General features: G+C 31.5%; 1 protein-coding gene and 2 pseudogenes across 2 annotated transcripts; 2 read left to right on the forward strand and 1 right to left on the reverse strand.

Moving 5' to 3' along the window:
- Window positions 1-733: 733 nt before the first annotated feature.
- On the forward strand, window positions 734-7508 carry LOC129873708 (putative late blight resistance protein homolog R1B-23; annotated as a pseudogene).
- Window positions 7509-14416: 6908 nt separating this feature from the next.
- On the forward strand, window positions 14417-17879 carry LOC129878385 (zinc finger protein SHOOT GRAVITROPISM 5-like). 2 transcript variants are annotated; one of them, XM_055953456.1, is made up of 5 exons: window positions 14417-14599; window positions 15159-15310; window positions 15811-15907; window positions 16007-16076; window positions 17092-17879. In XM_055953456.1, exons 1-5 carry the CDS (start codon window positions 14485-14487, stop codon window positions 17735-17737), a joined length of 1080 nt encoding a protein of 359 aa, XP_055809431.1. In that variant the 5' UTR covers window positions 14417-14484; the 3' UTR covers window positions 17738-17879. The 2 variants fall into 2 exon arrangements, with proteins under 2 accessions (XP_055809431.1, XP_055809430.1); XM_055953455.1 differs by having other exon boundaries at window positions 15811-16076.
- Window positions 15408-15553, reverse strand: LOC129881318 (U2 spliceosomal RNA; annotated as a pseudogene).
- Window positions 17880-22425: the final 4546 nt, after the last annotated feature.

Here is a 22425-nt window from a genome sequence, read left to right on the forward strand (position 1 = left end):
GAAATTTACAAAGTAACTATACCCAGTAAAATTTCACAAGTGGGGTCTGGGAGGGTAGAGTGTACGCAGACCTTATCACTACCTCATGAAAATAGAGAGACTGTTTCTGAAAGAACCTCAACTCAAATGTATCAGCCTCAAATAATAGAAAAAAATAATAGATATAAAATAGTGACTAAAACGAAGAGCAAAATAAATTCTACAAGAAAAGAACAATAGAAGTAGCAAAATAATCGAAGAGCAATATCAACACAACTATGATGGCACAACCAATTCTATGATAAACCTCAAAATAGTCACAAGTCAAGACAACATCCTACCCCAAGGTTTTGCAGAAAAATTGATTGAAAGTCATATCACCAAAAATTTTATGGGCTAACACACACGAAAAATGGAGAAAATCGCCTAATTCATGTCGAGTGGACCCTAAATGCTAAAAAATGCCCCGCGGATCAGGTCGAGGCTATTGAAATTTTTTCCGAGTCATTACGGATGGTTCTGTAAAGTTTTTTCAAAAATTTTTATCGAAAATCATACCACCAAAAAAATTCATTACCTAACACACACGAAAAAGGAAAAAAATCGCCTAATTCATGTTGAGTGGCCCCCAAATGCTAAAAAACGCCCCACTGATCAGGCCGAGACTATTGGAATTCTTCCTAAGTCATTATGGACGATTCCGTAAAGGTTTCACAGAAAAATTGACTGAAAGTCATACCACCAAAAAACGCATATGCGAAGACACGAAAAACAGAAAACAAATCGTCTATTTCTTGTTGAGTGGCCCCTAAATGCTAAAAAAGGCCCTGCAAATAAGGCCGATGCTATTGAAATTCTTTCTAAGGTCATTACGGACAGTTCCATAAAGGTTTTGTAGGAAAATTGATTGGAAGCCTCACCACCAAAAAATCAATGTACTAAAACACACGAAAAATGGAATGTTTTTTGCCTAATTTCTATCGAGTGGTCCCTAAATGGTAAAAAAAAGGCTCCGCGGATCAAGCAAAAGCTATTGGAATTCTTCCTCTAGTCATTACAGATGGTTCTCTAAATGTTTCATAGAAATATTGATTGGAACCCATATCATCAAAAAAAATTCATGGCTAACACACACGAAAAATGGCGAAAATCGCCTAATTTCAATTGACTAACCCCTAAATGCTAAAAAACTCCCCGTTGATCAGGTCGAGGCTATTGAAATTTTTCCTCAGATCATTACAAATAAATCTGTAAAGGTTTCATATAAAGAATTGATCGAAAGCTATACCACCAAAAAAATTCATGGGCTAACACACACGAAAAATTGTAAAAATTGCCTAATTCCTATTTAGTAGCTCCTAAATGCTAAAACACGCCCTACGAATTAGGCCGAAACTATTGGAATTATTCCTAAGGTCATTACGAGCAGTTTTATAAAGGTTTCACAGAAAAAATAACCGAAAGCCATATTACCAAAAAATTTATGGTCTAACACACACGAAAAATGGAGAAAATTACCTAATTCCTGTCAAGTGGTCCCTAAATCCTAAAAAACGCCTTCGCAGATCAGGCCGAGGCTTTTAGAATTCTTCTCGGGATCATTACGGATAATTTTGTAAAGATTTCACAGATAAATTGACTAGAAGCCATACCACCAAAAAAATTCATTGGCGTAACACATGAAAAACAGTGAAAATGGCCTAGATCCTATTGAGTGCCCCTAAATGCTAAAAGTGCCCCACGGATCAGGCCGAGGCTATTGGAATCTTTCCAAGGTCATTAAAGATTATTCTGTAAAGATTTTGCGGAAAAACTGACTGGAAGCTATACCACCAAAAAATCTATGGGCTAACACATACGAAAAACAGAGAAAGTCTCTTAATCCTTGTTGAGTGGCCCCTAAAAACAAAAAAAATGCCAAGCAGATCAGGCCAAGGCTATTAGATTTCTTCCCAAGGTCATTTAGGATGGTTTCGTAAAGATTTCGCGGAAAAGTTGACCGGAAGCTATATCACCAAAAAATTCTTGATCTAACATACATGAAAAATGAAGAAAATCATCTAATTCCTATAGAGTAGCCCATAAATGCTAAAAAAAGCACCACAGATTAGACTGAGGAATTATTCCTCGGGTCATTACAGATGGTTTTGTAAAGGTTTTGCAGAAAAATTAATCGAAAGTCATACCACCAAAAAAATTCATGGGCTAACACAGATGAAAAACGATAAAAATCGCCTAATTTCTATTCAGTTGCCCCTAAATGCTAAAAAAACACATCGTGAATTAGGCCGAGGCAATTGAAATTATTCCCAAGGTCATTACCGACGATTTTGTGAAGGTTTCACTGAAAACTTGCCCGGAAGCCATACCACCAAATAATTCATTGGTTAACACACAAAAAAATAAAGAAAATCGTCTAATTCCTTTCGAGTGGCTCCTAAATGCTAAAAAACACTCCGCCGATCAGATCGGAGCTATTGGAATTCTTCTCCGGGTAATTACGAATAGTTCTGTAAAGGTTTCGTAGAAAAACTGACCAGAAGTCATACCACCAAAAAAAATCATGAAGACACGAAAAACGGAGAAAATTACCTAATTCCTGTTGAGTTGCCCCTAAATGCTAAAAAATACCCCGCGGATCAGGCCGAATCTATTGGAATTACAGAGTCGTTGTAGATGGTTCTGTAAAGGTTTTCGCAAAAAATTGACCGAAAGTCATACCGACAAAATAATTTATGGGCTAACACCCACAAAAAAGGGCAAAAATTGCCTAATTCCTGGAAAAATTGATCGAAAGCGATACCACCAAAAAATTCATGGATTAACACACAAAAAACAAAAAACAAATGCCTAATTATTTTTGAGTGGCCCCAAAATGCTAAAAAAAAGCCCGTGGATTAGGCCGAGGCTATTGAAATTCTTTCTGAAGTCATTAAGGATAATTTTGTAAAAGTTTTGTACAAAAATTAATCGGAAATCATACTAGTAAAAAAATTCATGGCTAACACATATGAAAAATGGCAAAAATCGTCCAATTCTTGTTGAGTGACCCCTAAATGCTAAAAAAACGCCTCTCGGATCTAGCCAAGACAATTAGAAAACAAATCATTGGTATGTTATACAATTTTTATTTACTTTTTTCATTCACATAATTAATCTATTCGTGTAAGTATGTTGTTTTATCAAACTTAGATTGTGCACATATTCTTTATAACTTATAAGAATCGATAATTTAATCTTTCTTGTATAAGCTAAACTCTATCGAAAATAACCTCTCTGCGTACATCCTACCGTCTGTGCGATTGCAATGGATATGTTGTTGTTATTTATAATTTGCAACACATTGTTTTAGATGTTTGCCTGTTACCTCTTCTCTGTTTAGTAGTCTATCCAACAGAATAAAAGCTTCTTCAGTAACTAACTAGTAAATATGTGGATGGACAGATCAGTATAAATTCTTTGTTGATATGTTTATTTTATGATTTAACTAAGTTGCGTACAATAGACCGTTCTGATACGACCGTTCCTTAGACCCCGCGCATAATGAGAGCTTAGTGCACCAGCCTGCTTTTTTTCTGCTTTAAGATTTAAGTTGTAACAGGCCAAAGCCAAACATTTAGCTTATCTATTAGGCTATTCTGGAGAAACTCCTCTGCACTTGTGATAGCTGCCTGTTGTAATTTAAGAGTAAAATTTAGAGTTAATAATCAAACATACCTTAACTATCACATTTTCGCGAGTTTCACACTCCAACTATCAGTTGTTCCCTTTTTCTATCTGAACTATCACCATCTATGTATTAAAATAATTTGAATCAACATTTGGTCTTTTGGCAGGTGTCATCGATTGTACTTCGCGAGGACATTGTCAATCTTCTAGATTTCATAGAGAGGTTAAGTAATGGCCGTGTTCAAATTTCTCTTGGCATGGATCAAATTGAAGAGCTGACATTGGAGCTGACGTTTGTGTCCGCATTTTGTCATCTATATTACTCTTTCTTTTTGGAAGGTTGTAATGACGAAATGTCTTGCATATCAAATGAGATTCATGATCTGGTTCAGTCACTTTTTCATCAGAGTGGAGAAGAAATGCTGGATAGTTTAATGTATCATGACGTTTCTCGTCTCTTGGAAAATATCAAAAGTTATTTTAGCTCACATAGCTATGGTGAACCAAGTCGTGTGACTATGACCGAAGATTATTTGGTTGAACTTTTGGATGCCATCCTCATGCATCTCCAATATCTACCAAAGTGTTGTTCTGAGTTTATTTTCCCATCAGTGACTCGATATGAGCTTCTTCAGAATGTATTTGGCAATTTAAGAGATTTCCATAGGTTGAAAGTAAATGGTTCTGTTGAGTATGAGACAGTTGAATATGTCATACCTCAGCTTCAACTTGTGGCTCAGAGAGTAGTAAACTTTTGTTTTACTTTTTTGGATTGTCAACTTGATGAATTCGATGAATCAGATGTCTCTCGAGTTAATTCCAAGCTATATAAACTACTTGTGGAGGTTATTCCTGTTGAACTGGAGGTTATGCACATATGTTGTACAAATCTGAAAGGTTCAAAGTCGGAAGAAGTTCAACGTTTCATCAAGCAGCTCCTAGAAGCCTCTACGGACATTCTTAGAGAATCTCTGATTCATCTGCAAGAGCACATGGTTAATGCTGTTACTCCTAGAGCCTCTACGTGCAACATTCATGTCATGATAGAGTTCCTATTGATTATTCTTACTGATGTGCCCAAGGACGTTATTCGTCATGACAAATTGTCTGTTCTCTTGGCACGTGTTGGAGCACTTACCAAGGAGGTATTCATTCTTGTTCGCAACTTAGAAGAGAATATGAATGCAACAAGTGGTGCAGGTCTAAACTTGCTGGAAAATATTGAACTCCTTAAGGAAGATCTCAAGAATGTTTTCTTGAAAACCCGTGTAGACTCATCTCAGCTCTGCTTCCCCCTGAGTGATGGACCGCTCTTCATGAATCTTCTACTCAGAAACTTAAATGACTTGCTGAATTCCAATGCTTATTCAGTTGCTTAGATAAAGGAAGAAATAAGGTGGGTGAAAGAGGACATAGAACTCATAAGATCGTTCTTCGGGAAAGTTGAGCAAGAATTGAATAGAGATCTCTGGGCTCGTGTTCTAGATGTGGCATATGCAGCAGAACATGCTATTAACTCAATTATTGTCAGGGATCATGGTCTCTTGTAGCTTATCTTGTTACTACCTGATACCGTAGAAAAGATCAAGCTTGTCAAAAAAGAGGTACAAGAGAAGATCTCCAAGAACATGAGTATCTTTTTTTTGCAAACTCTCCAAAAAAGCCAGTTGAAAGCAAGTCATCAACAGCTGGTAAAATAATTGTAGGTTTTGAGGAGGAGAGACAGTGGATAATTGGGAAGCTCACCAGCTCATCAGTTGAGATAGATGTCATTTCCATAGTCGGCATGCCAGGGCTCGGAAAAACTACTTTGGCTAACAGAGTGTATAATGAGAAGTTCATTGTTGATCATTTCGACGTTCATGCTTGGTGCACAGTCGACCAGGAACGTAATGAGAAAAAGTTGTTGCAGAAAATTTACAATCAAGTTATTGGTTTGAAAGAAAGATTCAGTGAGGATAACATAGATGATGATGTTGCTGATAAGCTGCAGAGACAACTATTTGGAAAGCAGTACCTTATTGTCTTGGATGACTTGTGGGATACTGCAACATAGGATGAGATAACAAGACCTTTTCCATCTGAATTTCAGAAAGGAAGCAGAGTTATTTTAACAAGTCGAAAAAAGGAAGTGGCTTTGCATGGAAAATACCACAGTGATCCTCTTGATCTTCGATTGCTAAGACCAGAAGAAAGTTGGGAGTTATTAGAGAAAAGGATACTCGGAGAAGAATGTTGCCCTGATGAACTAAAGGATGTTGGAAAAAAGATAACCCGAAAGTGTGATGGGCTTCCTTTGGTACTTGATTTGATCGGTGGAGTCATCGCAGGGAAGGAAAAGAAAGAGGCTTTGTGGCTTCAAGTTCTTGATAATTTGAGTTCCTTTATTTTTAAGGATGAAGAGGAAGTGATGAAGATTATACAATTAAGTTACAATCATTTATCAGATCACCTAAAGCCATGCCTGATTTACCCTGCAAGCTATCCAAAGGACATATACATTGCAATATCTGATTTCAAATATTTATGGAATGCTGAAGGACTGATGGAACAGACTGAGATGAATGTTTATGTGGATGAACTAATTAGCAGTAGCTTGGTATTAGTTTCCAATGAGAGAGGTGCATTCCGGAGTTGCCAAATTCATGATCTTGTGCATGATTTTTGTTCAAGAAAAGCTAGAAAGGAAAAGCTGTTTGTCTTGACAAGTTCAAGTGCTCTGTCATTGTCTTCTTCAAATCTCATGTCACGTGGAATGACCGTTCATTATGATCAAGATCTTCCTCCATCGGATGTAAGCTTTGTCTTGCTCAATGCAGAAAAGGAAAATCCTTACATTAAACGCCTCCTCTCTTTGAAGGTATACATGAATAATTGTGAAGGATTTGAACTTCCCTACAAATGTCACCTAAGACACTTGAGGCTTCTCAAAAGGTTGGATCTGGGGGATATAACATTGACAGATTCTTTGCTGAATGAAATAGGCATGCTTGTTCATTTGAAGTTCTTAAACATTTTGACGGAGGCAAAATCTCTCCCTCCGTCATTTTCAAACCTCTGCAATCTAGAAACTCTGGTGGTAGATAGCCTTGAGGGATCATGCATGGTACTGTCACCTATTATTTGGATTCTTGCAAAGCTACGAGATGTACGCATGCAGTGTTGTTCTCTCTTTGATCCATACATCAACGAACCAACAGTGTTAGACGACAACTCAAAGCTCGAGAATTTGAGAACATTATATCATCTCTACCTTCCCGGTTCAGAAGACACAGAGGATATTTTCAAAAGGTTTCTGAATCTTCAAATCCTTAGAGTCCGGATCAAACAACTACCGGATTGTTCAGCAGAGAAGATTTGTTTTCCAAGATTCGATGTCCTAAATGAACTTGAAAAACTTCGCGTACATGTTTCTTGGGATTCATTGAGTGAATATACACATGGATTCCCTTCAAGCTTGATGAAACTGGATTTGAAAGGGCTCAATCTGACATCCAATTCACTGTCAAGAATCGCGACACTATCCAACCCATAAAAACTGCGTCTAACATACACAATCATCGAGGGGGAGGAAGAATGGAACATGGAAGAAGTCACCTTCCAGAATCTCAAATCTCTAAAATTGGATACTGTCTTTTTCTGAATGGCATGTTGATGGAGAGAAATCCTTTCCCGTGCTCGAGGCATTAGAAATACTATATTGTACGCTTATAAAGATCCCAGACAGTTTTGGGGATATTGCTTCATTAAAGTTTATCTCAGTGTTTGGAAGCCCTCAGCTCAAAGAGTCGGTCCACAAGATTAAGGACTACGTTGAAGAAATGACGGGGGAAGACAATCCTGAGGTACACTACAGTTGAGTTTGCGGCGAAATGGAGTCATCTTAGGTCCTTATCTCCAGGCAAATCATTGTTAGTATATTACATCAACTTCTTTCCTACATTAAGTTCCTTTTCAGTATATATTTTTCAAATTACTTCAACATGTATAGTTTTTTTTGCAGTGAGCTCATAGGCTTCAAAATGCTGGATCTATCCTCACACATTTATGCCATATTCAAGGTGTTGATTCAGTTCATTTCCTTGATTCCATTGTGGTTAAACACTGTTATTCCTAAATGTTTTGTAATGTTTCCTATAGTATTTGGTTTGTCTTCCTTTCTTCTGTATGTTCGTTTATATGGTTTACTTGAGTCTTTCTGAATCAACCTCTCTACCTTCATGAAGTAGGAATGAGGTCTGCGAACACTCTACCCTTCATAAACCCCACTTGTGGAATTAAACTGAGTATGTTGTTGTTGAACTATCTTTTAGGACAAAGCTTTTGTTCCTTTTGCCTGAATGCTTTGCAATGCTTCCTCTAGTTTTTGTTTGTCTTCCTTTTCTCTGTATGTTCGCTGATATGTGTTACCTAAGCCGAAGGTCGTTCGGAAACAACATCTCTACCTCCACGAGATAGCGATATGATTTGCGTACACATTTTACCCTCCCTAAACTCTACTTGTGGGATTTCACTGGATATGTTGTTGTTGAACTATCCTTTCATGACAAACATTTTGTTCCTTTTGCCTGACATACATAACAATTGATACGGGATGAACGTTTTAGTCTCAACAAGACTAGACTATTTTGGATTCTTTACACTGTTAGTGCATAAAGCATTAACTCTTTTGACTATCCAGCCAATGCAACATTCTTTGTTTTTTTGTCGGATACCAGCGAAAGAGTCAAAATTATATATGGTCGTTTAACGTTACCTATTATAGTAGTAAAGTCATAGAACTATTGATAGGCATATTAAAGTAACTGATCTTTACCCACTATAACGGTGAAGTTGCTAAACTTTACTTACTATTACTATAATACTATTGTACATACTATCTTAGATTCAAGCAATTGAGAGTTCTTTAAAATCAAAATGCTAAGCAGAATGGACAACTTCTTCTTGATGTAATTGCTCTGCATTTTATGTTAAGTGAATATTGAAAACGAGAATGACTAATGCTTGTAGCAGAGACTTGGTATTCGATATCCGCATTGGGGTCCAACTAAATTTGAATACACATCAAAAAGTTTCACATTGGAAATAAAGCTCTCTCTAACAAAAATTTCTCTAAGACTTTTTAGTAGTGGATTTGGGGAAAATTGTAAACAAAATGTTTGAAGTTGTAGCCAATCTATATACTCTGGATATTTCTAACATAAGTCTGTCAAAAGTTACTGAGTTCAAATGAACTTGTAAACGGAATAAGGGGAGGAGCTAGAATTTTGTCTGTAGATTCGGCTCCAATCTAGTAGCTTTTGTTTAAATTTTGTATTTGTCTTAAGAATCTATTGAATATGTACAAATAATTAATTTAAAACTCAAGTACTTAAAAATATTAGAATTCATAACCGATAAAGTTGAAATCTTGGCCTCGCATATGGTTGAAACTATGCATCACCCTGTGTCTTTTTTGACCCCCATTATTTAGTTCATTTTTATCCAATTTATTTCAGCACATGTAACCTTTAGTGGGTTAGTGATCTACCAATTTACTAACTCTGTCAGTTCAGTTAGCTCATTTGATATTCTTATGTATAATCATATAAATTAATATTAACGATTTGTTTTAGATCATAAATATACAAATATTTTTTTTCTTAAAATTTATGTCCAATTAATAAATATTATCACATAAATCGAAGCGGTTGGAGTAATAAACACTCACATCCTCAGTGACTGTTAATTTTGGACATGTTGTCCTCAACTTTATTGATGATGTTGTACTGAAAATACAAACGTGAATGATTGTTTTTTTGAATTTTGGTTCCCCTAATTTATGAATTTCAAAATTTACAGCCATGCCTTAGATTTGATTTCACAGGAAGATCTTTTCTTTGTACAACCAATTCCAATTAATGCCGCAAAATACTTAACGACGACAATAATATATTCGATGTAATTTTGCAGGTGAAATCTGAAAAGGTCCAAGAGAATAGAGTATACGTAAAAATTATTTCTATCTTTTAGAGGTAGAGACGTTATTTTCGAATTCTTGTCTCAAGCAACGCATATCAAAAATAGTTTGTAAAAAGGGAAAAAAAAGATTCAAATTGCATATAATAGTGTAATTCTTTTTTATATTAGTACTGAATTTTGTTACATATATAATAACATGTTTATTATTTTATCAAGAATGTTTATTTTGGTTAGTAACACTTTGGTCTTTAGTTATTGGTAAAGTTCGATTTTACGCCTTGTGATATATGACTAAATACATTTTATTAACTAGGAAATATATATTTTTAATCCCTTTGCTCAAAAATATTCATAAATTTATTGTTTAACTATTAAACGTCCCACCACTTAATTATTCACGTGATATATTAAACTTATATTGTTACTTCGTACGGTAGTAGAGTTCTTAAATAATCCAAATATAACTTATTTCCTCCATAAAGGTACTAAATACATATATATATATTATTAATTAGTTAAGATTAAATGTATTGTCATATATCACAAGAATTAAAATTAAAATTTACTTGTAATTAAAGGACCAAAAATACTATTATCTCTAAATATTTATATATATGATTTTTGAATTTGTCCCGAATTATCAGTTACATACACGATTTTTACGGAAGACTTATAATCCTTATACTTGTTCGAATTACAATTTATTACCACATTCAATTTTATTCATTGATTTAGAAATCTTATTTCCATCTTCTAAAGGATATCTAAGTCGTGAGAACAAAAAAAACCTTTGTTTTGTGATAATTCCAACCGATCAATAATTTAAATCGTGATTATTGTAAATCAACTTACGTAAAAAAAAATTCGTAAATTTTCTAAATTAATACTTTCGCTAAATAACATTAACATGTGGACCTTAAATTTAAGTTGCAAAAAAAAAACAATAAAAATCAGAATAAATAAATAAATATATTAATAAATGAATTTACCAGAAAAGGAATCTTGATGATAATGAGTAAGGGAACATATAATTGAAAGACTGACGAAGACATTCATTCTTTGTAATATGCTGCATCGATTAGAGAATATAAATTATTTATGTAAGAATATATATCATTTCAAGAGGGGTGGGGGTGGGGGTGGGGGTTGAGTGGGGGTCCTTCACAAACACTAGAAAACAACTAATATGCAATTCCATTTTTTTTGTTTTGGTTGCACTTGATGTTCGATATTCATATTTGTTCGATTATATTTGGATTCGTATATTGCAGTGTTCATTTTTGGGGTGGAGCCCTAATAAGATTTTGAAGCTCGAATACGAGATTTTATTAAGAGTGGAGGAATTTCAACCATTCCACCACAATTTATATTGGTACAATTCAATTTTTTTCCCTCACTTAGTATATGATATTCGTGTAGAGCTCGACTAAATTTGAATTTACACATTGAGCTGGACTAAATTCGAATTCGAACATTGTAGGGTTTATTTCTAGAGCGACGCTCCCAACATGATTTTGAGGCTCGAATTCAAATGATTAAGGGTGGAGGGATCGTCTCAATCATCCCATCATAACTATTATATTGGTACACAATTCAATTTTGTTTTTTTTTTCTCACTCAGTATCCGATATTCACTCGTATTAAGCTTGACTAAATTCGAATTCGCATATTCAGAATTCTTTTTTGAGGCGAGCTACCAACATGGTTTTCTTCCCCATTCTCATACACTCGAATTTGAAACATTTGATTAAAAACGGAGAAATCTCAATCATCCTTCCACAACTCATATCAGTACAAATTCAATTTTGTTATTATTGATTTTATCTTTATATATATATATATATATATATATATATATATATATATATATATAACTATTTCACATCCAAACAAATCATATGTTTTCAGATCCAAGACATAGATTATAATTGCACCTGCAGCAACTTGGTCCTTCACTTTTATTTAAGGCTTGGTTTGAAACCACGAGGTCATGTTTGGGATTTTTAAAAACAAAATTTGTACTACTACTTGTGGTACTTGTATTTTTATCGTTTAATATTTTGACACACTCGTAAAAAAAAATTAGTTGATAACATATTAATTAGAAGGGATATTTGGATGCTGAGGCGGAGCCACCTTAGGACTACTAAAAGAACGAAAAATCCATCGAAAACATTTTTGGCAAGTCAATTTCTAACGATAATGGACTCCATCCGAAACATCAAATTAATCAATTAAACGAGTTTTTGTTTTTCAAATGTTCAACTGATTAATTAATTCGTTATAACTTATTCTATTTATTTTCTTGATAAATATGCTAATAGTCGTTGACGTTTTTCTCAAAAAAACAAAATAGTTGAAGTTTCATGTTCTCTTGTTTGGTTCCAAAGAGCCAATTAATAGGGACAATTTTTATGTTAATGTTGTTAGGTTAATTAATTAGCACTTAATTAATTAATTTAATTTCCTCCTCCTATTATTTCTTGAACAATATAAGTCAAGTCATTATCAAGGCTAAATATATGAAAATGAAACTAATAATGAACTTAAGGTTAGGAAAATGAAAATTGACAAAACCTTTTCGACTTGTCTTAATTAATTCTTGAATAATTGAGCATTTATTTATGATAAATAATTATGTATATAATTATTAGATCAATAATTGCTAGATAAACTGCTAAATCAATAACTTTGATTCATTTACCTCTATAAATAATTATCTCAAATTACTCTTTTTGTCCATTTTTATAACTTATATCTATTATACAAAAAATAGCTATCTAATTTAGAAAATCAAGAGATAATTTATCACTTAATTCCTAATTTATCCTTATTATTAATTAGAGTCATTTTCCAAAACATTGAAATATGGACAATGATGGATGGAGTACGTACGTACTTGTCAATTCATAAAATCAAGATAAAATTAATTATTATTTTTATTTTATCTTTACAATTAATATTTTTTTCGAAACTGTAAACAAGTTTGTAAAGTTTCAAAAAAAATTTTAAGGAATATATTAATAAAATTGTCTTTCTTATTATAATTTTTTAAGAATCAAGTAAAAGGAAATCGGACAATTAATATAAGACGGACAGAGTAATATTTCATTACTCACACCTTATTTTACTGTGATGTAGAAAAAATATTTTTTGATAAATCCTCCATTTGTTTTTACCCTATCATCAATATAAATATAAATCGTAATAAAAACTACCACGTGAAACTTTATAACGTAGACAGAATATGAAACCAATAAAGTAGAGGACTCATTTTGTACAAAACAATCATTTCCTCTTTGGCTTTTTTTAATTAGTGAATAGTGATTTCCCAACTACCAAAAAAAAACTATCCTTTTTTAAAGATTTTCCGTCGGTATTTGATATTTTCTTTGGATTTTATTAAATTTAATTTTATATATTAAATGATCTATTTCTATAGACGATGTTCCCTGTAGAATTTGTTTTTCATTCTCAGAAATCAAAATTCAAATCTTTTGATTAAGAATACAGAAATCTTAATCATCCCACTATAATATCATGTCGCTTAATAAGAATTATTTTATTTAGACTAGATAAGATATTTTGTCCTACTTTGTTTTAGGTACTTCTACATATATGTCAAATCTCAAGGGATGTTTTCACTCATTAGGGTACAAATTAGTACGTCTAATACAAAATTATGTGTGCTCTTAAAAAAAATAGAGAGATAAGTTTTGGAATTAAATTATTATATGTATTTTAATAGTTTTTTTTTCTTTTTATACACTATTAATATAATTAATCTATTGTAGCAAAATAATTATCATTTTTATGAGGTTATCAATTAGTGATTATTGTGGAGTTTTCCTCTGATCATTTTATGAATTTAAGTTTTATGTGTTAATAATATATGAAAAGTTAAATAATTGAATCACTTAAGAAATAATTGTATATTTAGCCTTGATAATACCATTAATTGAATAGTATGTTAAAGTAAATGATTAAATACATGTTATAACATGCTAAATTACATACGTTATATTGATGCAAAAAATCATAACACTGCAGTAAATATAACTTTATTACATAGTTTATAAATAGAGCTTAAGTTTATATGATTGGTATGAGAAATTTTACACAATTAAATTGCTTAAAAGGTAATTTTCATTAATTCTATTTAATTACAGATATTATATTATATTAATTTAACTAAATACTTTTAAACTAATTAAACGAACTTATAAGCTTAGCTAAACATCTAGAGGATGAATACAAATTTTTTTCTCTTAGTTTTATCAAAAGAAAATAATAATTTAGACCCATACTATATATTGGCAAGGGTAAGGCTGCGTAGACTCACCTTTTAATCTCCATATTCCAATTGTGCGTACGCCTATACCCTTTTCATATTTCAATTGTGCAATTACATTAAACATTTTGTTATCGTATTATATGCTGGTAGGAGTAAGACTGCGTGCACCCACGACCCACCCTTTCCATATTCCAATTGTGCGTACACCCAGTGGCGGAGCCACCTTAGACTTAGAAGGTTCATCCGAATCCCTTTCGGCTGAAAATTACATTATTTATACATGGTTAAAATATTTTATATATATATAGTAGATATCGAACCCCCTTCGACTAGTTCGTGTGTCTACTTCTTCATATTTTGAATTTCCTTAATCAAAATCCTGACTTCGCCACTGCGTACATCTACTCGACCCTTTTCATATTCTAATTATGTGATTGCACTGAATATACTATTATAATATATATTTGGCTTTATTTAAATGGATCTCCTCCTCTATCTATCTATACAAAAAGCTAAGAAGCAAAAAAACAACATTTCATCATACTTAATATCTCTTTCTTTTTCTCTCTCTCTCTCTCTCCATGCTAGCTAGTAACTCTTTCTTGTTTGGAGCTCCTTCTAATTATTCTGATCCATTTTCTTCACCAGAAAATGGTTTTATTATCAAAAGAAAAAGAAGACCTGCTGGTACTCCAGGTATTTTTAATTAATTAATTTCTATATTTTCTTTACTTTAATATATTTGCACTCTTTTTTTCCTCATATATGAGATAATATTGTAAAACACTTGAGTTTTAGCTCTTGTGGTATTCATTATACCTTTAAAATCAACATGTTTAGCCAGTGATGGAAACAGAATTTTCATCATAGGATTCATCATCTATCTATTATATATGTATTAGTGTGATTTTCTGACGAAAAAGATTCAGATGAACCTCCTTTTGGTCTTTTCTAGCTCCGACCTTGTGTCTCAGATTCAGAATTTAAACGTTAATAGATGAGAAAGTTCGATTATGATTATCTATATATTCAATCCTGAGCTAAAGGTAAAGGAAGAGGTTAGATTGAATCTCCTTTCGTCTCAACATTATACTGTGCAAGAATATAATTAAATAACTTTAATATTTGTATATAAATTTAATTTTTGAATTAGAATTACTAGCTCCGTTACTATATATACTTTTTACACGCATATATTTAGGGTTTAGTACTGAATTATGTTGAACTCGTAATTGAATTTTACAAATTTGCACAGATCCCGATGCACAAGTTGTATATCTCACAGCTGAGATGTTAATGGAATCTGATCGTTACGTTTGTGAAATTTGCAATCTTAGCTTTCAAAGAGAGCAAAATCTTCAAATGCATCTTCGTCGCCATAAGGTTCCATGGAAGTTGAAAAAGAAGGTATTTATATATAATTAGGTTAATCATCGTCTTATCTAAAATCTTAAATTGTTCGATACATTAAAAATTCTTCTTTTGGTTGGGGTGCGTCAAACCTTGAGAGTCGAGTCTTCCCCCTAAAAAAAATTGAGTTAATATCATGTGGATCGACGATCCACTTATTAGATGTTCAACTTATAAGCACAGATATTACACTTGATCTTAGCCACACTCTTTCATTTTTAATTTATCCCCAAAAAAAATGATATATTTTTTATATTTTGAAATAATTTACCTTTCTACTCTTAATAAGATGATAGATAGACATAAATTTCATTTGTTTGTTTTAGAGAAAAAGTTTAATTCAAAAGTTGTTCTTTCTTAAATTTCGTACTCAGTGAAATACAATCACCTAAATTAAGAAAAAGGAAGTATCAGGTTAACTTTTGTGATTTTATTTGTTATAATAAATTGAACTTACAATTTTATTTACTTAATTATATTTTCAACTTGTTGATCAGGAAGAAGAGAAAAATGAGATGGATCAAGTGATTAAGAAAAGAGTATATGTGTGTCCAGAGCCAAGTTGTGTGCACCATGATCCTTGCCATGCACTAGGTGATCTTGTTGGAATTAAAAAGCATTTCAGAAGAAAACATAGCAATTACAAACAATGGATTTGTCAAAAATGTAACAAAGGTTATGCTGTTCAATCAGATTATAAAGCTCACATCAAAACTTGTGGAACTAGAGGCCATTCATGTGATTGTGGAAGAGTTTTCTCTAGGTAAATTCAACTACTAATTAATTTTATCTATTTATATATATGTGGTATGCTTTAATTGAGTCGAGATCTATCCGAAACAATCTTTTTACTTTCACAAGGTAGGAGTAAGGTTGCGTACACATCACGTCTTTCTCAGACCCCACCTATAAAATTACACTGAGTATGTTGTTATTGTCGTTGTAATTTATATCAATGTATCTTAATTTATTTCTTTAGGTAAGTCAACATGTCTTATTTTCTAGGGTTATTAAACATACTACTTAAAAATTGGTAGTCGTTAATTCCTTCTTCTTCTTCTTCTTTTTTCTTTGTAGTAAATTTTTTATATATGAATAATTATTTGTAGGTATAGCTTTTAGGGGACCTAATAGTGTAAAAAATAAAATTTATACTATCTAGTACACATATATCAAAATGAAATTACCATGTCAATTGAATTGGTAGCATCCTTTTAGTGTTAAAACCTAATGAATGTCTTATAAAGGTACTACATATATAGTGTGCTCACTTTTGAAAATTTCTTCCTTATTTATATGATATATGATGATGAAGTTACTATCTCTTAGTTAAAAACATGATTACTATAGGGTGATCAAGATATAATTTACTGACCTCGAACAATATAGTGGAATCGGGTTCAAGTTTTCTTGGATACGAAGTCATTTTTATTAGGGAGAGTTTTGCCTCCAATGTAGCGAATTCGAATTTTGAATTTTGTCTGATGGATACCTAACACCAAATAAGAAGCCAAAAATATATATAGTGAAATCACTGTTAAAAAATCACTAATTTTCAAACAGATATCACATCAGAATTTGACTAGTCCGGTAAGGGATTTCTGATGGGAACGTATGTTACAAACGAGTCGAATTCTAAGAGAGTTTTGTTGGAATTTTTTAAATAAAAAATTAGTGATTTTTTAGTTGCGAATAAATTTTATGTTTGAATTATAGTATGATTTTCTATTCTTAATAAATCTATTTTTTTCTTCCATTTTTATTGCTTTTTTTTTCAGAGTTGAAACATTTATTGAGCATCAAGATTCATGCAAACCACAAAGTACAACTACTAAAGAATGTCATGATGTGCAAACACCAAAGCCAATTTTCTTGCCTACTAGTAGTAGTACTACTACTACTCATATTCCACATGATCAATATTCAAGAATATTGCCTAATCTTGATCTTGAGCTTTTCACTTCTCCAAATTACTATAACCAAAACACACACTATTATTTGGAAAAAAATGAACATACCCCACAATCATATTTGTCATCATTTGTTGGTCAAAGTGATGTTCATCATCATAATTACATAGTCCAAAACAATGAAGAAGCCAAAGAGATCATTGAAGAGGCAACAACACAAGTAACAAGATTGAAAAATGAAGCAAATGAAATCCTCAAAATAGCAATGGAAGAAAAAGCAATGGCTATAGAGAAGAGACAAGAAGCAAAGTGTTTGATTGAATTAGCCAATCTTGAAATGGCAAAGGCAATGGAAATTAGACAAAGTGTTGGTGGCATATCATCATCATCAAATGTCATGAAGATAATAAAATGTAGTTCTTGTAATAATAAACAGTTTCAAAGTGTGTCATCATCAAAAGATGCTACTTTGACTAATAATTATTATTTGTCATCTTCCATTTATAGAAGGTAAAAAAAAAATTGTGTAGTTTTAAATTGTATACTTTTGGTGGCCATGATGAAATCCTAGTGAAAGTGAGATTTTTGATATGAGGAGTGAACAATGTAAACTATGTTTTGTTGTAAGTCTAATTAAATAATGTTGGTTTTTTTTACTCTAGAATTTTTCTTATTTTTGTTTGTTTGGTTTAATGATATGCAAATACGAATTTAGAATTTAAATTTGACTAGTTCAACTTTGATTTTTACAGATGAATTCATTATATGTCTGGATTTATGATTCATTATAATTTAATATTTGCTAAAATTTTAGTAATTTCTCGCATGTATATCTACTCTTAGTGTCAAAAACCCTAATGTCCTAACAAGCTAATATGAATTTGTCGATTCTTTGTTACATCATTTCTCGAAAGATACTATGATTTAATTTCAAGATCTCAACAAAAAAACAAAATTCGTTGATGTAGAATTTAAAATTTATAATTAGTGAATTCAGAATAAATCATATATATCGTATAAATTAAGTTGAAAGTATGTATTGTCGTATCTTTTTCGGAGCGTCTAAAAGATTTCTTGCAATGCCTTTTCCCTATAGGTTTTCAAATTTCGAAAATAATTTTATTTTGTTATTGATCAACTCATAAAACTAAGTAAATTCTAACTATGAAATGGACATTATTTATCTGCTTCCACCTCTGCACATAATCAATCCTTCAATATTTCATAAATCTTTCTTTTTATTGGTATTCGATATATGCATTGAAGTATTGATTATTTCAAACTTGTCACGTAAGACTTATTAATGAAGAAACATTTTTTCATTAGAATTTTAGCTTATGCTCAAAAACAAAATTTTTTAGTTTTCCACCTGGTGTTCAGAGTCCGTGGAGTTCGAATTAACTCTGGAATTATGCACTACAAGATTCTTTCGGAGTGGCAATCTCAACAAGATTTTTGTCATACTCAGAGATCGAACCGGGGACCTTTAATTAAGGGTAGACCAGTTTCACCACTGCACCACAACTCATGTTGGTTTATACTCAAAACTTGGATCTGAACATCTAGTTAAAGACAAAGAAATTTTGCCAATCTCATTACAATCCTATCGTCGCGATATCCAAATAGTCAACAACAATAATAACAATGTACTCAATGTAATCTCAAAAATGAAGTTTGAGGGGAGTGAGATGTACACAAATCTTATCCGCTGCATTTTCAAATTAAAAAAATTATTTTCAGTAGAACATCATCAATGAAAATTGACTTTTTCCGATTTGATGACACATCTAAGCCTTACTTGAGGTGTCTAAAATGAATAAAGTCTAGTTAAAGTATCTAAGTGAAAGTTGCTGTCAACTTTAGGGGGTCACCGATTAATTTCGCCATGAAAAGAATATGAAGTCATGTGGCTACTATATGGTCTTGAGTGGTGGACCAAATGATGAGTACAAGAAATAGGCTGGAAATAGGATTGAAGCTATGTTTTCCATAAAGTCTATTTCATAACATTCATCACACAAGAATATGAAGCCAAATCATGAGTTACTACATATATGTCCCAATTAATTTGGTGGACCAATGAATATAAGAAAAAGCTGGAAAATAGAACTAAAAAGCTAATGTTTTTTTCTTTCTTTTTTTACATATTTCTCTAGTGTCTTTATCAATAGTACTATTCCAATTTTAATGCTCATTAAAATGCCATGTTTTTCAGTGCCATGATTTGTAAGTGTATGCAGAAGCTTTAGTCATTTTCAACCCCTAGACAAGACACACAGTATATGACCCCTCACTCTTCTGAAAACTCTCATCATATCATATATATAAATATATTTTCTTTTTATTATTTTTTTATTTTCATTCATTATTCGATATTCATATTAGAATTCGACTAAATTCGAATTCACTTTTGAAAAATTCTACATTGAGATATAAAAACACTTCCTAACAAAAATGACTATGTATCCAAAAAAACTTGAACCTGAAACCTCTGATTAAAAATAAAAAGTACTTACACGCCATCATAATGTCTTTGATATATATATACACTTACATTATAGTGGCAGAAGAGAGAGAGAGAGAGTGTACTAGAGTATTGAAGAATTTTAGTGTGCTGTTAATATAAAGGCATTTTGGATCTTTAAATGTGGACTAACTACTCCCCTTCCATTTCATTGCTATTTTGTTTGATTTTTGAGTTCATGAACTAACTATATGACATGATGTACAAGTTATTCATCTAGCTGAATAGGAAATTGTTTATGATATATTAATTTTCATATAACTATATGATGTTTGGTATATATGTAGATAGAAAATAAGTTATTTATGTATTAATACGATATTTGATTTACAATTTAGAAATTTGCATAACTAAAACCTACATAATTAATACCTGCATAAAATAATACGTTAATTCACTCATAACTAATCTCTACATAAATCTAATCAGCTACCAAACGACCTCTAACTACATACCTAATATATGGTGTCAGAAGTGGTGCCTGAAAAGAGTGAAATGTACACAACTTTAGTCCTATATGACATAACAAGAATTTAGAAATGGGGTAAGATCTACTTATATAGTACATGTCATCCTCCTCGAATTTCATTTATGAAACTATATTTAGTATATTGTCCGGATTAATCTAACTATATCACTTTGAAAATACTCTATCTATCTTACAAAGATAGAAGTATGGAATATGTACACTTCATTCTTCTCAATCATCACTTATAAAACGATACTTGATATGTTTACGTTGTTGTTGACCTAACTATATATGACTTGCCATAATATACCTCCTTTGAAGACTGTGAACATGCACCGAGATGATTGAGATTGTTTCTCCAAACTCAGTGATGAAATTAGAAATTTTGGTAAGAATATTCTAAATTTTAGTATGAATATCTATAAAAAAAATTATTTTTAATCTATATATACAATATATGCACAATATATTTCGATGAAGAGTATTCAAGTGACCACCCTTAAGTTAATATAGCTCCTTCATTGACCGGACTATTAAAAAAGTGTGAAATTCAATATTTTCTATTGAAAGTTCGTCAAAAACATAATCGACGGATAATTTCAAGCGGAAACGATCGATAGGAATTTGGCGTTCAACAGTGTCATTAATTATAGAATACGAATGTTGAAGTGTGTGAAAAATTCATTTAAAAATTTAAGCGATTAGAGATCTAATAATACACTTTTATTTATTTAATAAATTGTATCTTCAAACATCCCCCTTATTTACAAGCCAGTTTTTTTATTGATTGCTTAATAATTTCTAAATGAGTTTATATATTGGACTCAAAAAAAAATTGAAGATGAGTTTCAAATTTAAAAAAGGTTTTAAAAAAAAATTCAATTACAAAATTTCTAAAAAGTTTCATGTTAAATTTATGTTCAAATATAACTTAACTCAAATTTACTTCTTTTTAAATATCACATTTTTTTTATGTCTAGACCTCTATTGTATTTACAAGTTTCAGTTAAAGTTACTGGTCAACATGTGAAAATTATAATTTGTACTTTTTACAAAAAATTTACTATTTCTTTGAGGTGCAATTCTTTTTTATCTTTCGGTTAATTCAGTTTTATCTTGTGAAAAAAATCACTCAGTCTCCAGTCCAATCTTGATGGTTGTTCACAACACTTGACAAAGAACAGTTATTGGGTAAAAATAAGAGAGAATTTAGTGAGTCGTGTATGGAGCGATAAGTACTTATTTATTTTTAATTAGAAATTTCGAATTCAAGCCTTATTATGTATATGGAATGGCCTTCGAGCACTTTACCCACAATATAAAATTTTTTGGATCGAATTTAAAGTTAGTCGGGTAAGTCAGGAAATCGGGTTAGTGGATTTATTTAATTGGAGTCGGAGTGTAAAATTGAACCAGAAACAAAATGCCACTTGGAATTTTGATTTTTTAAAAAAAAATAATTTAGTGTTGACAGTTAGTCAAAGGGCATAAGATATAAATGCGACAAAAATGTAACCGGAGGAGTATTTTTAGCTAAATAGATGAATGAAAAATATATTTAAATTTTTGTGATAGTCGAGATTTTCCATTTATATTAATAGTAAGGGAGGATCTACAATACAATAGGTAAATTTATGAGTTGTCGTGAACTCAATAGTTCATGTTCTGTATCATGTATATGCATAAAAATAATTAACCAAACATATAAATAGTTACATAATTATTATTGTATATTAATTTGAGATCGTTATCGCAGTCAATAAACCTTAAAAATCTTAGTTCAACCTCCAAACAATAGGGAATTCTTAATAAAACTTGATATGATAACCTAAAAAATAGAGCAAAAACGACTTACTATAATCAATTACTCGAACTCACAAATTTTAAATTAAGTAAATTATGTGATATAAATAAAAAAAATAAAAAAAAATAAAAAAAAGATAGTCCTATTTACAGTAAATGAAAATGTGTAAAGTGAGTTCCAGACATCCTGCAGGCCTGCAGTTATCACAGAGACAAATCTAAAAAGCTGCACACCAAAAGGTGAAACTTTATATACATATCATTTTCACTGTTTTATCTTTGTACATTTTCTTCTTAAATTTTCTCTTAAATATTTGTTGTGATGCAGATATTTAATTAATGTGAAAACAGCTTTAACAATTTTGGCATAAGATCCATTAATGTTTTCTAGTTCAAAATTTTAATG

Source organism: Solanum dulcamara, chromosome 2, assembly GCF_947179165.1.
Source record: "Solanum dulcamara chromosome 2, daSolDulc1.2, whole genome shotgun sequence".
NCBI classification, from domain to species: Eukaryota; Viridiplantae; Streptophyta; class Magnoliopsida; order Solanales; family Solanaceae; genus Solanum; species Solanum dulcamara.